This window comes from Zonotrichia leucophrys, chromosome 7 (genome assembly GCF_028769735.1).
Source record: "Zonotrichia leucophrys gambelii isolate GWCS_2022_RI chromosome 7, RI_Zleu_2.0, whole genome shotgun sequence".
In the NCBI taxonomy this organism is placed as follows: Eukaryota; Metazoa; Chordata; class Aves; order Passeriformes; family Passerellidae; genus Zonotrichia; species Zonotrichia leucophrys.
In genome coordinates this window covers 32,192,203-32,207,010 of record NC_088177.1, presented here as the reverse complement: position 1 = coordinate 32,207,010, position 14,808 = coordinate 32,192,203, and the positions used below count along the sequence as shown (strand labels likewise).

Here is a 14,808-nt window from a genome sequence, read left to right as displayed (position 1 = left end):
AAGACTACAGTCAAAACATCATTCTGTCGAGGCAAAAATCTAGGAGACTTTAAATCTGGGCTCCATGAAATCTAGTCCAAGGGGGTTTTTGGTAATCTGAAGCAGGTCTAGTATCTGCTCTGTTTCTTAGCATGTATCTGTCAAACTACATAGGTAGGCAGCTGCATTATGGATTATTGTGGTGACACATGGATTATCAGGAACCTGAATCTTTTGAAATACAGCTGAACTCTGCCTGCCTGCCTGCTTGAGCAGGGATCTGGACAAAATGATTTCCAGAGGTTCAGGTGCTCTCTGATTCCATGTGACTCTGTGCTCTAAGACCCAGCTAAGCAGCCATTTTTTACACACCACCCTGGTGAATACTTTGCATAGAATTCACATATCTTGTATTTCCTGAGCTCTCTCTTTGTAATCCGGTGGTGTAGTGAAACTCACCAGGTCATATGGAAGAATTTATGTACTGGGGAACATTGTCCTCATAATTTCATGTGTGGTTTTAATTTTCCTATAATGGCCTAGAAGACAATTTATCTCTGTTTGTTTATTTTATAGTATGCCCTGTAGTGAGCTGCCTTTGATAATATCTAGAAGCTATAAACCAAAGTGTACAAGGCTCATGCAAGGTTCCCAGAGATAAAAGAAGAAAATATGACAGAGCAGGAATTTGTATGAGCAGATCTAGTGTTTTAAAAGCAAACAAACACACTGAACTAACTTTATTTCCAGTGAAAGCATAATTTTTCAGAAATTAGGTCAATTATATCAATACATGGTCTATTTTAAGAGTTCTTAAGGTGACAAAATAGAAATAAAAAACTACCAGGGAGGGTTTGATAGAGGCTTATGGTTGTGTATGGACTGAGATAAACTGATCTATCACACCAACTAGCTGCTGTGCATGGGTAAACATATTTTGGAGGTAACGGAGCGTTTTGGTTTTCACTCTTTCTATCCTTCCTTTTTTACCCCTTCACAGGTGTAATAGCAGTTGTGATATTCATCATCTTTTGCATCATTGCCATCATGAGCAGATTCCTCTATCAACACAAACAAGCACATCGAAATAGCCAGAAAAAGGAGAAGGAATACCCAGAAAACCTTGAGAGCTCCTTTAAAGCTGACATTGACTTGCAAAACACAGTGAGCGAGTGCAAACGGGAATATTTTATCTGATGGACAATGCAATTTCTTCTTACTCTTCCTCCCCTAACCTCCCTTTCTTTATTCCTTTCTCCCTTCCTCTTTTCTTTTTGATTTTTTTTCTTTTTGGATTTTTTTGTCCTTTTTTAACACTCATATTTTGCTAGCTTCTTTTTCATTTGGAGAAGACTGCCCTGCACAGGAAACACTGAGAACAATCACAGTGCCTCATTCTCTGCACAAGAGCCTGGCAATCACAGTTTACTTCTGCAGCTCAAGAGACCTGTTACCCCATCCTACACAAAATAAGATCCACATGCACACCTGGTTTCTGCTGTCAGTTCTTGGATGTTTCAAAGCCCCTACATTTATTTGTTGTTATTTTTTTTCTCTGGAGACATTTAAGTCATTGCTTTTACACTAGAGCTGGACTATGTAAAGTACAGGTAAAGTAGTTGAACACATAGCTCTGCGGATACTGGGACAGGATAGAGGGAAAGAATGAGATCAAAACAGCTGATTTATTTCATGGGCTCATTTACAACAACCATAAAGAACCAGCCAAATTCTCAAATGATATTGATTGATATATTGTCTATTGATTTAAATGGTGTTAAATTAATTTGTACCAGTTGAAAAGCTGGTATGGCATAAAGGAAAATAAAACTGTCCTCATTAAGCTCCTTCCCCCAACCTCCTGTCCTTTTACTGTAACTTTTAGGCTTCTCAGTACTTTTCCAACAATATATGTATCAACAATAAATATCATTCCCATGCACCTCTTTCACCTCCATCTCATAAGGCTGGCTACGTAGACCCAGCATACACTAGTATAACCCTAGCTGAAGCATGGAAAATAGTAGCTTGAAGCTCCAAGGGGTTTAGGAAGCTGCTAGGACTTAGGTGCTCTATATTTGTCTGAAATTTTAGAAATGCAGCATATGCCTGTTCATGCCACATGGAGGATTATCACACACTGAGGTTAAACGCTGTTGCCCCTGTGGAAAAGAAAAAGAACATAGATGAGAAAAAAACAAAACAGTTTAATCTTAAATATGACTCACACCTTCTGCCAGCTCTTCTAAAAAAAGAAAAAAGAAAAAAAAGTCATACTACTTTAAAAAGCCTCCCAAAACTGCATGAAAGATTGATTGGTATTTCCTGTTTGTAGAAATTGGAATACCTTCTCCAAAACTAAATAATGAGAGATCTGAGGTCATGTCTAAAAAGATGAATATTTGATAAACCTTCTTTACAAGGAAGAACACTAGGCAAACAAAGAGATCCCAAATACTCTACTTCAAATTAATCTTCACGCTTTTTTTTAAAGTCTTTTGCCCTTTCCTGATTGGGAGCACTACTGAAGAATCAGGTTCTGCCCTTTTTACTTGTGCTGCATGGTTACAGTGTGAGGATGAAAAACCTCCTTTTCAATCACAAACATCCTAAGGGTAAGAAGTGAAGGAGTCCCGGCCGGTGAGGTTTTGAACTCTCTGTTGTGTGCATGTGACATCTGCCTTTGCAGGGCTTCTAAAGAGGATGTAGAATTTGCTGGTGGTAGAATTAAGCCTAAAGTCAAAGGGAAGAAAAATCTTATTCATTGCAATACTCTTGATGTAATTCGAGCAGCAATTGATTGTGCAGCTAAATCTCCTTCTTTGCCCTACTCCCTGTGCAGTCATCCTGGGGTTTCCACACAGTGGTCCTTTTTACGTAGATTTAAAATTAAGGAATCTCAGTATGAGGTAGCAGCCCACAGCAAACTAGAGATGAGCTTACGCTTGCAACAGGTGCTGTTTTTCTAGGCAGTCCATTGGAAAGGTATGTTGGTGTTGATTGAAGTTCTTTGTTTGAGTTTTTTTATGAGAGGAGAGAGCAGACATTTATTTATTTATAAATAAATAAATGACTGTTTGAATATGGTGATTTTTTACCACTTCTTTTGGAGCATTCAGGGAAGAGAAAGCAGTCTCGGAGTAGCATCATTCTTATGTGAAGAGGAATATGAGGCCAGCCCTATAACCAAAACTCTTCCCTGAGCAATTTTATAAAGCTGTCTCTATTTAAACTAGTTTGGTGCTGTTCTTCCTCAGCCATGGTCAACTGCAGACATTTTGCCACACACTGGCTGTTTGGGTGACACAATTATTTGACAGTGTTTCTGTGTAATGAGTATTGGAATGATGGATTGAGTAGCTGGGTTCTTTTTATGTTGCTTTGTCTTTGGTGGTAAAATCCTGGCAAAGCAATTCTCTTTTCTCTTTCCTTGCTGCAGATCAAGCAGCTTTGTTTGGCATGGCAGAAGGGAGGATAGGAGAGTTCATGGGCGCCTCTGCCTGTGTTTGAGTCATCTTTTCTGAAATGGCCTCTGTACGAGACATCTCTGATGTGCTAATGTGATTAATTGGCTACATGAAGAATGGAGTAGGAAGGTAAAACCCTGAAAATTTAGCTAGGTTGGGGTGCATCTGTAAAAAGAAAGAACTTCATATGAATGTAGGCATTAGTAGACAAAGACATTCATTTATACCTGTGGATGTACTGAGACAAGAAGATTTTTATGCTACAAGGCTGAACAAATGAACAAATTTGTATGGACTTCTAAATCAGGATGTCAAATTATTCTTATTAAAGATAGCTAAAATATACTAAATGAAGTACTCTAAATATATACCCTTTTTTGGTTTTTGTTTTGCTCTAATGCTTTTTTTAGTGAGGGCATAATTGAATTTCCTTCAATATCAGTTAAAAGCAATTAATTTTTTTAATAAAAGAAATACAGTTTTTAAAAAATCTACTAGAGCTACAATTCATTTTCCTTCGTTCAAATTAGAACTCTTTTCCCATCTATTTAAAGCCATTTCTGCTATTTTTGTTAATGTTTCTTTTTAAATGGGGTGTATTCCCTTTTCCTTTTATCTGTCGTTCTAGATAATATTTTTAAGTAAAGCCAGGGGATAATACTTTTTTACATAAATTTTCAGATTTCATTTCAGTGGAAAACCTGAGACTGCCAAAGAGTTGTTTAGAGGCAGTTTGGGTTTTCTTCCTTCCCCAAGACAAGTTTCATAATAAAAGTAAGGGACTGGTAGAAGGATACTGTCTGTTTTTTTTTTTCTCTTGGTGATATGATATGTAACCTATGAAAATTATTGGTGTTAGGCAAGCTGTGAAATTATGAAGTATTTTAGATATGGATTCAGCACTGCAAATTCCTGTTTTCCAGAAAGGACTTGACCAATAATAGCCATGCTTATAAAGATATTTAGTCATGCAGACTGACTCTCCGTGAATGCCAGTGCCTGGCTATAGAAAGCAAAGGAAGGCTGGATGTCAGAAAGCTAACTCCAACTAGTTTGGCTGCCACCTGGGTGAAGGATAGGCTTTACAAGGAATTTAGTCTCTTGAGGATGTGGATCAATGCTTAAGTGACTAAACAAAATGAGCTTTTAACTCACATTAATTTCTGTGTCTGCCTTGCTGTGGAATGTTCTAATATACTACAAGACATTTAAATACCTTTGAAAATTGAGTCCCATTTCTCTTTTGGAAGTAAAACTTTGGTCCTAAGTAAGTTACCTAGGTAATTGGCAGTTAGTATTTCATCTGTCCATATTCACTTATTAGAGACAAGAAAGTGTGAGTGGTTTGGGTCAATTTTTAAAATGTACACTGTTTTTATTTCTTTTTGTTCTTGCCATGGCTCCACACCTAGATTATGTCTGCGGTGAAAAAGCTAAATAAAAGACATACTTTTAACTCATATGGGCTAAGCCAGAATTCCCACCTGGACTGTAGAAATGACAATATAGAGCTGTGTGGTTATCAGAGTGTGTTCAGTCATGAGGTGCCCCTGATATTTAAGTTAAAATTACAACCAGATTACAAAAACAAGATGCTTTCTCTTGGCTTTATTTTAACCTGATCTAGCTAGACTTTACTCATCCTATTTATCAATTGCTCAATTTTTAGAGTGTAATCCAAACCTTTATTTTAATGAGATCTTTGTCTATATTAGCATTTAGCTGATCACATATTTCACATATTGGATGAGGAGCAATCAATATATCATATTTTTTCACTATGGTGAGGGGTTATGAATCTTTTCCTAATGAAGTCAGTATTGATTTTGCTGACGATAAGATTGAGACCTATGAAGCACTTGGATATTGCTTTTATCTTTTGGGTTTGTTTCATTTTGCATTTGGTTTTACCAGCTGTCTGTTCCACAATTGTCATCCAGTCCTGTCCAGCCCTGTGGTTGGTGAGGACAGGGAAAATGTCTCAAACATCCTGTAAGATTAAATGAGTCACTAGAGATGCCTTTTTCTCTCCATTGATTATAGAGATAGGGTAGTCTCCTGGCAACAGAGAAATTACTTATAGCAGAATTTGCCAATGAATCCAAATTTTACAATAGTTTTGAAGATCAAGTAGACACGTCTCCACAGGTATTACAAGTGACATTTTTTATTTTTTTACTGAGGTGATAACTGGGATCAAGGAAGTTGCATCTAAATTACTCTCAAATTTGCTCTAAACATCTCTGCCTAGTAAATGTATAAATCTCCTTGTAGGCAAATACATGAAAATTGAGTTTCAAAATACTACTTTGAGCTGGTGACAATCTGATCAGTAACCTGTGGGGAAGTGGATAATTCTCCTTTTAGTCTGTTCTAGATCCACATCCATTTTTGGCCTCACATGGGAGCTTTGGCAGATAGCATACATGAAGCCAGATCCACACATTTCTGACTTTAAACCTAACTCAGCCCTCTCAGATGCCTTTCTACATGTCTAGTGCCATTTGAGATGATACCTGGTATCTCTGCATTTCCAGGAAGGATCCAAGTCTCCTGTCTGCCATATCCTGGCATCTGTTAACCCCAAGTAGCTATGTCTGATACTTGCAGGCTTTTCCAATTATAATAAGTTCCCATCCAGGAACCCTAAGTTCTCAATGAGATGAATCCCTGAAAAAATAAACCCCATCTTCAGAACAGAATCAACCTTCCTTCTGTAAGGAAGCCAGTCACTTGACATGCATGCTCCACTTCAAACTAACAAGAGTGTAGAGGAGGAACTTGACCTCTTTGTGATCCATCTCATGCCATTGTTGTCACTCTCACCTACACAAAGTTTACTCTAAACAAGACTAGTTTTAAATATTCTTCTGCACTGCTGTTTTTCCCAAAGACACGAAGGACTTTTTTTCCATTTTATTTTTCAGAAAGCAATCCTTCATGAAATACTTGAGCAAAGTCTGAGACCTTGTGAGTGCTATTTCAAAGCTTTCATGCAGTTTTTTAATGCCTACTTACCAAACAAGCCAAGTGATATAGCTACCCCCCTGCCACACCAAGGGCCTTACCCAGCGTCTTTAGAGGTTGGTGGGAGGCCTCTTGCTTGACTACAAGTTAGAGTTGCACCATGCCTTGAAGTTTTGGGGGTTTTATTCACAGGTCGCCATCACAGCTTCCAAGCATGATTTGTTCCCTTGGGTTCTGCAGTTTGCTGCACTTTCTTTCCCAGTGGAAAGTTCTTCATGTCCTCTTTCAGTGTGGGCGGCTCCCTCCTCCCTGCTACTTTTGTACATGAAACTTATAAACACATTCTTCTTTTGGGTCTGAAGTAGCTTTTTTTCTTTGACTGTTTATTTCAAGACATGCCTATATAGAGAGTTTGAATATTTCAGTGTATTGGTGCTTATTTTTGTGATCTTTTGCACTAAGCTACTATGACAAGAACAAAAATTGGAGAAAAAGCACACTTTCTGGTGAACTCTTGTAATTTGTAAGCTCGTTGTTTGTTGTTTGTAATGTGCTGAGTCTACAAGCCGAGCTAAGGAAGGATAAGGCAACAGTTTGTGTTGACAGTGTCACTCTATATCTAGTTCACCTCTGTTTTCTTCATTCCTCGTTTTTCATTAACATGTGAAGCTATCAAATAGTTGCTAGGAGTCAGAGGAGCTTGTTTGACAATTCAAATTAAGATTACGATTTTTTTCCTGGCAGTCACAGAAACCAAAAGTTCAGCTGGGTGTTCAACCAGAAGGGAGACAGCACTCCATCGAGGAAAGGTAGTCGCCTGGAGGTGGTGACCTGTAAGGGGAAAAGAGGACATTAACATTTCAAACTACCACTGGGATGGGGCAGTGAAGGAGGCAAAAGCTCTTGGAAAACATACACTCGTGTTTGAAGCCACACATGGTAGCCAGCAGGTGGATATGAGGCTTTTGGGTATTTTTCAGTGGTAGGTTTTCTTGCCAGGGAATGAATTGCTGCTGCTTAGTCTGCCAGAACATGGTCGTAGTTGTCCTGATGATCTGTAAAGTATCAGAGATGTGCTCCAAACATGGGAGAGGATTTCAAAGCTCTGGCTGATACCAGATCCAGATCTCCCCAGTTAAATTGCTGGAACTCTCCCAGATAGCCCAAAGGAGAACTCAAACAATCATAACATTTAATCAAATGTTAGGCACAGCAGGTGATCCAAAGAATCGTGTTTGCTTAGAGACTTTCCACTCCCTCGTTTAGGATGCTTGTGGCAGCTTTTTTCTAAGATGCTGAGTGCTGTTCACATTGCAACACTACTTAATTTTTGATATGCTAGTCATAACTCTCTTCACAAATTTCAATCCCACAACCCTAAATAGAGTCCATTTGGAACTAATTCTGCATGGGAAATTATTTACTCATTTTTGCACGCCCTCTACAGCTCCTTCTTGTGTCCTTTAGGCACATCCTTTCCTGATGTGTTTTGTCATTGCTGCCGATGCAGCACCCATATTGTCAAGCAAGAAGAAGGGTTGTTTCTTAGGTAAAGCTTAGATACAGCCAGTCACAGCCTCACTTTCCATTCACAACACAGTGGAATTGAAGTTTTAGGAGCTAAGGAGAGCAAACAGGTACATTTTTTTATTCAGACATCACAAAAATCTCTACTCTGTGATTTTTGCAAATGAAATCTGTAACACAGACCATTATATCTAAATGATAGTGAGAACCTTAGCATTGTTGTACCTGACCTGCTTTGAAACCCCCTTTGTGAAAGAAACAAGAGAGCTTCAGACCTGGTTGTAACCCTGTTTAGGTCAATGTAGATACATCACTGATGAATTTAGCCTCATATTGCTCTTGCTTTGATGATCTCCTGCAAACTGGGGCTGACATACATGAATCCAAGTCAGGCCCTCATGTTTGTCATCCCTTACTGCTGTCAAGGAGAGTTGCATTCACTGAAATTGTGTTGTTTTCTAGCAGAAGTATGGATAAAATTTGGGATACAGCAATGAACTTCAACTCCACAAAGCCCATGATATGGCTTAAGTCACCTCCAGGAATTTCTAAAAATTTGTGGTTTGGGAAGGTTGGTCTGTGGGCAGTGTCTTGTCAGCCAATTCAGGAGCCAGCACACTAACACTGGAAGGATTTTATGGATTTTAATGGATAAAGGCACCCTTAAAAAAAAAAAAAAGAGCAAAATGGCAGCTGAGATTAGGTATTTTTAATAATAAAAAATTGGTTCTTTCTACAGATGAGCCCTTCATCATTCATTTTACTTTGTTCTACTCAAATTTTATTAAATAAATCTCTCAGAGCTCTGTTCATTTTATTAGCAAAGCAAAAAAAAAAGGACTTTTTTTAATGGTTTGTCCAAGGGTAAAGCAAGTCTCTCAGTTACAGTAAAAAGCAAAATGGAGATTTAGATTATTCCCCTTTCACTATCTGGTTTTCTAAAGAGAATTCCACAGGACGTTGCCTCAGTCTAAGTCAGTTTTGTAGACAATGTAACATGTCTTAATACCCTGTTAAGGGATTGAAAAAATTTAGCCTTAGCTTCTTTTGTTTTCTATGGTTACTGTTGTACAGAAGAAAGACTTAAACTGTAAGTAATGTATATTTAATAAAAAAAGACTTTTTGTATGATTTTGTGTCGAAGACAAATGCCTCCTCTTGTGTTTTTATTTTATTTTATCTTCTAGCTGAATGAACATTAAAAAGTGCTGATTATGGGAAAACCAATTTTCAGGTGTTTACATATTAATTCAAGCCAGCGCACCTCACTGGATGATACTATTGATTTCTTGATTTCAGCTATGGCTAAAAGTTAATGTCAGAGGAAACCTGGTTATCACCCACATCCCTGACACAACTCATTAGTGCTCATTAGGCACCAAAGCCATCCTACCCAACTGAGCCTCCTGGTGTCCCCTTGTCCCTGGTGTGCAGCAGTTGGGGTCAGGTATCACTTCTCTTAGACAAAGCTTCAAGTAACAATTAATTCTACTCTGAGTTGCTTTACTCAGAAAAAAAAAGAAAATGCAAGACAGAACTACATAAATCTTTCAGACTTTCTTCATAGCTAATATAGTGGCAGCAGTAACCTTACAAAGGTTTGTAAGGACAGTATAATCTTTACAGTTTTATTTTTAATCCAGACCTTGAAAATTAAGTTTGCATGGCTTACAGTCTGAAAATGTCAATGTTAATTGACTTCCATTTTTCTGAGAGGAGAGAGAAAAACTGCTGTCTTTTTCTTTAACACTTTAAGTGGGGGCTTTAGTCTCCCCCATGATTTTAGGTTAGTTCGGGCTTTTTTGGCATTTTTTTCAATGCATTATGCTTCTTTCTTCCTGAGTAGGAACACAATGAGTTAAAGATATTATTCAGAGGTTACACTAAATAATTGCACTTGTGTAATGGGAATGCATAGATCTATTTGGCAGACTGACAAAACTTCATTTATTGCAGTTTATGGCTAGTTAGCAGTGTCTGGAAGAGGGAACAAGATATCATTGTCAGTTGTGGTCAATTCTCCTTCTTCCTCAGCACCTGCTCTCCTTTTCTGTCATCAGACAGAATTAAGGAGGAAAAAAAAAAACAAACAAAAAAAAACAACTCTTTTGCAACTTCCACATGACTAGCAGGTGTTTTATGTTAAAGCTTTATTCCTTCAACCAAAGGCCCATGGGCAAATGTATCCAGGCAAATACCATTAAGTGAATGCTGCTGTGAAAGAAAGGCAGGAGCCCTGCTGGAGTCAGATGTGGCACTTTTTTGCTTTTTGCTCACAGTGTAAGTACCAGGCAGCTGCAGTCAATGCTTATTTTTCTCTACCTGTTGTCCTCCAAGTAATCATAAAAAGCAGCCATACAAGGTCATTTTTTTTTTTCCAAACCCCATACCAGCAATGTCTGTATTTACCTCTTCTTAGCTTGAGGTAATTTCTCTTCCTTTCTCAAAGCCTAAATTAAATAGCCTTTGCCTCAGTGTAAGCCTATTACAGCTTGTCCTATTGCCAAAGCAATGGAAAGAGCAGCTCAATCCCTTCCTGCCATGCAGCAGCCCTTTTCCTGTTTGACTGTCTTGACTGTCTGTTTAGGCACTCTTCTCCAACAAAATGTTCTCAGACCTGTGCAGTGATGGGGGCCAAACCACCCTGCAAACCAAAACACTGATGGGGCATCCAAAGTTTGGTTTAAGAGGCTGCTACAAATGCTCATGCATCAGAAAGGAGCAGCCTGGCACAGACATCAGCTCTGCTTCCTATTACTGCTGGGGCCCAGGATGGAGAAGCACCTCAGCCCCAAATGGTTAAGCAAAAATCTTCCTTTATAAATTTACCTCATCCTCCTAAAAGACTTCAAGCTATTGTGAAGAAAGAAATCTGCTTCCAGCTGGGAGGAGATCATTTAAAAAGTGACAGGGAAGAGATTATTTTGGGGTTCTCTTTCCCCCACCAACACTGCCAAGGGTTCACTAAATACTGCAATAAGAAAGCTACTGCAGGAGGAAAGGTTTTTTTTTCCAGAGCAGACTGTTGTGCAGGATCCTTACAGTGTGATCCAGAGGCTCCTCAACACCATCAAGTTAAAGAAACTGCAGACTAAGAGGAGAGTCCAAAGGGACTCCATGTATCTGTAAGGGCAGGTGATGGTCCTGGGATGTAAAACCAAACATTTTTTTGGGACACTACTGTGGAAAAAAAAAGATAATCAGTCATTTCTCAAGACCAATATTGGTTTATATGTGCATATAAAACAATATATATACTGACCCACCCACCCAATATATATACACACACCTGATAAAATACTTTTACCTATATGTATGGTAAATATATTTTATTTAAATATATATTTACATGTGCAAGCCCTCTCTGGCATACATTTCCACTTCTCAGCTATTGAAAAAATCCCTTGATCACTATTTCCTTGGAATAAATCACTTCCTTTAAAGCAGGAGGACTTGAGTTTGCTAAGGCAAAGGAAGTTTGCACTGCTTCTTGCCTCTTATCCCCTGTGGTAGTCAACATCCTAAATCCCACTTGTTGCCTGGCACAAAATGCCCACAAGGCTGATGCATTTGGGAGCGCAGCTCAAGTGCTGAGCTGTGGCTGCATGCACAGGAGGGGAAGGGAAATGCTGGCTCTGCTTTGAATCCCAGTGACACCTGGGGTTAGTGTGGTGTGTGCCTGATGAAACTGAAACCTGGGGACAATTAATGAATGTATTATGATCCACTAGAAGCTACAGGAGATAATAAGCCACAAATTGGCCAAGATATAACAATCATGGTGCTTTCAAAAAAGTCACCTCTTTATTTGCTTCAGCCCCTCATGGCCCTAGCATGGCTGCTGCCTGCTGATGAGGATACATTTTGATGGTATTAAAATAAATAATAAAATACAATAATTAATCTGTCTTTCCCTTATGAGAGATTGATGCTAAACAAAAAAAATATGATCTTAGAGGAAAAGACCAGACTTCTCAAGGCAAAGAAGAATCAAACTGTAACTTCATTACAAAACTGTCTCTAAGAAAGCTTTTTTAGAGCTTTGTGAAGATTTTTCTGTGAGTGGGAGCTCCATGAAAAAGATCACAGAAAGGTTTGTGCTGCCATTGTGGCTGGCAGGTCCAGCAGCAAGACAGCTTTTGCAGACAGGAGAACTGTGTTTGAAAGGGAGCCCAACTGGGGGAGATCTGCAGAGGCTCAGGGGCTCCTGAGCTCAGCATTTTGGGGATTTTGAAGCTCAATGTGCCTCCCCAGCCCTGTAGGAACTGCTGTTCCACCCCAGCAATGGCAGGCCTGGGTCTGCGGAGTGCCTACAGAAACTCCTTCCCAGGATGGGAAACTGGAAACGTTCACAGCAGCACCACATGCATGCACCAAGGAAATGGTTTCTGGATCTGAAGCCATCTCCTAAGTGTATTTTCTGGCTCAGGATTATGTTTCAGGCCCAGTCTAGCATTGTTTTCATGTAAACTAAACAGCAGAGGGGTTTGCTACCCTTGTAGGGAATTAATTAGATTTCAATTTGCATTTGATTTGACAGTGCTCTCATAATATACTAAAATCTTTGTAAATGACTTGTGAATCTTTTTAAGGCATTTATACTTCTGGAGTCCAAATCTCCATGATGTTATGTATTGATACTTGCCATCTTATGCAAAAAACTGACAACTTCTGCTAGTTTCAGACTAGAGCTTTCACTATTGAATGTCTCTTTGTTTCTTTCTTAGTCTAGTACAAGAAAAGGTCTCTAGAGAAGTGCTATGAAGAGCTAACTTGTCATTAGCAAAACACAAAGAATCAAGAAGCTTGTCCTTGCCTTCAAACAAAAATTACCTTGCATACACTATGGAAAGAGATCCAGGACCAAGACTAAAATTATTATTCATCAGCCACAGTAATTTGGAGCAGGGGAACTTCCAGCTGCGTTCAGAAGAGCTTAAATTTAAAGTTCCAGCATTGCACTAATTCAATTCATTTGGGCAGGATCAGTGGGCAGAAACCACACAAACATATAATTCACTTCCACAGGCTTTTGGATGCTTAGCACCACAAAAGAGCCTGAGGCAGAATTTGCAAAAACAGTGGTGTCATTATCAGTGTTACTTTACAGGTTTAACACCATGCATAATTGGGAAAAGGAAAAAAAAGCTTTCACAGCTAGGAAATCATATCACATATATTCTGAGTCTTGTTCTCATGCACTTTGCTACTTTCTCACTCAGAATACCCCAGAATACAAACAGAAACCTGCAGCATGTGTAGACCCATAAAGATGGGCAGTCTGGCCAGAATTAGAAAGGACTTATGTCTGTTGAGAAGGAAACAGACAGTGTGCTAATGCTTTCTGAGCATTAATAAAAAAGACAGGAACAGAATCCTTCTAATGATTAGGTAGAAATTGATGCCTTTCTAAAGTGAGACACTGTCCTCTACTTGAAAAATTATGTGAATGTGAGGCTGAAATCTATCATGATTGATCGGCAAGGATGGGATTCAGCTTCATGGTGAGTAACCTAACTTAGGGGCTCAATTTTCTTCCTTAAAATACAGTCCTAATGGCATTTTTACAATGCAACAGAAATGTATGGTTGGCAGACATGATGGAGGATTTCATGTGAATAGTAGATAATGAAGAAGCAGCGTAACCAAAAATGTCTACAATAGCACAGGATGCAATTATTTAGGCAACCAGACTTCACTCTTAGCTTCCCTGCCAATACAGAGGTGCTGACACCCTGCTTTGCAGGCTGAGTCCCCCACACACAATGTGAAGCTGCAACAAGTGCCCAGGTGTGATGTGCACACAGACACACACATAGAGCACACCGAAATACCACACACATAGAGCACAATTGAAATACCACACACCTTAGCACCCTTTCAAAACATGATCAGCAGGCAGAGCTTTGCAGCACAAGTTCCCATTTTAATAAAATCTTTTTTTTTTCCACACATGGGCACAAAATCCAGTGAAGTCACGAGTCTACCAGATAACCCCCTGATTTCATGGACATTTTTCTGGATAAAGTTGCCTTTTGTATTTTCAGGGGAAGAGGTTGCAAAGGAAGGAAAACAGGCTTGCTGCTAAGCAGCTGTACCTCATAGGCAAAAACACAAATCTCAAAAGGTTTCTGGCAGATTTCTCGGGAGTATGGCGATAAATAAGAAGTTCAGGTTTAAAGATGAATTCAACTAAAACTAATCAGCATATTTAAAAGAAATATTGAACAGCTGTTTTTCCCAGCTAATGTTCACCATATACAAGCTGCAGCTTTTGACATTGAGGTGAAATGGTGAAACTGACTGCTTTCCACAAATCTTACATCTGGGATATCAGGACACTGATATTTCAACTCAGAACTGTCCCCTGCCTTCCTGCTCCACCCCATCGCTGCTCAGGAGCCCTTAAACAGCTCATCAGTGCCTGAATCAAAGTCCCTCATTCCCTGGCAGATCAGCAGGAATTTCTTGAGTTACGTCAATAGGTCAAAACTGTCTTCTGAGTGAGTCAGAAGGGACCTTGCTTTTCCCATTTCTATTGTTCCAGCAGCTTTCCTATCATTACCCAGAATTGTCAAACAGTCCATGTCCTCTCTTTCAGAATCCTTACATTTTTACAGCTTACCTCCATTAAAAGTACTTTACAACTGCTTTTCGAGAGACCCTATATTCAAAATATTATTTTTACACGGCTTATGTTCAGGTTTGTGTGTATATTTTGTTGGTTTTAATTTCTTTATCTATAAATAATCTCTATTTCTAAATATGTATCTTAACTTTCTCCACCCAACAAAAAGTTCTTTTTGCTATTTTGGGCTACAGACTATGCTATTCAGAAGAAACAATCTACAGCACAATAAATTCCTTC

General features: G+C 38.9%; 1 protein-coding gene across 2 annotated transcripts in view; it reads left to right on the top strand.

Annotated features, from left to right (window-relative positions):
• CNTNAP5 (contactin associated protein family member 5) overlaps positions 1 to 9,071 on the top strand; it is a 267,969-nt gene extending 258,898 nt beyond the window's left edge. For both annotated transcript variants that reach the window (XM_064718412.1, XM_064718411.1), the window contains exon 25: positions 980 to 9,071. In XM_064718412.1, coding sequence (XP_064574482.1) covers positions 980 to 1,176 — 197 coding nt within the window. In that variant the 3' untranslated portion in view covers positions 1,177 to 9,071. The remainder of the gene's footprint in view (positions 1 to 979) is intronic.
• The last annotated feature ends 5,737 nt before the right edge of the window (positions 9,072 to 14,808 follow it).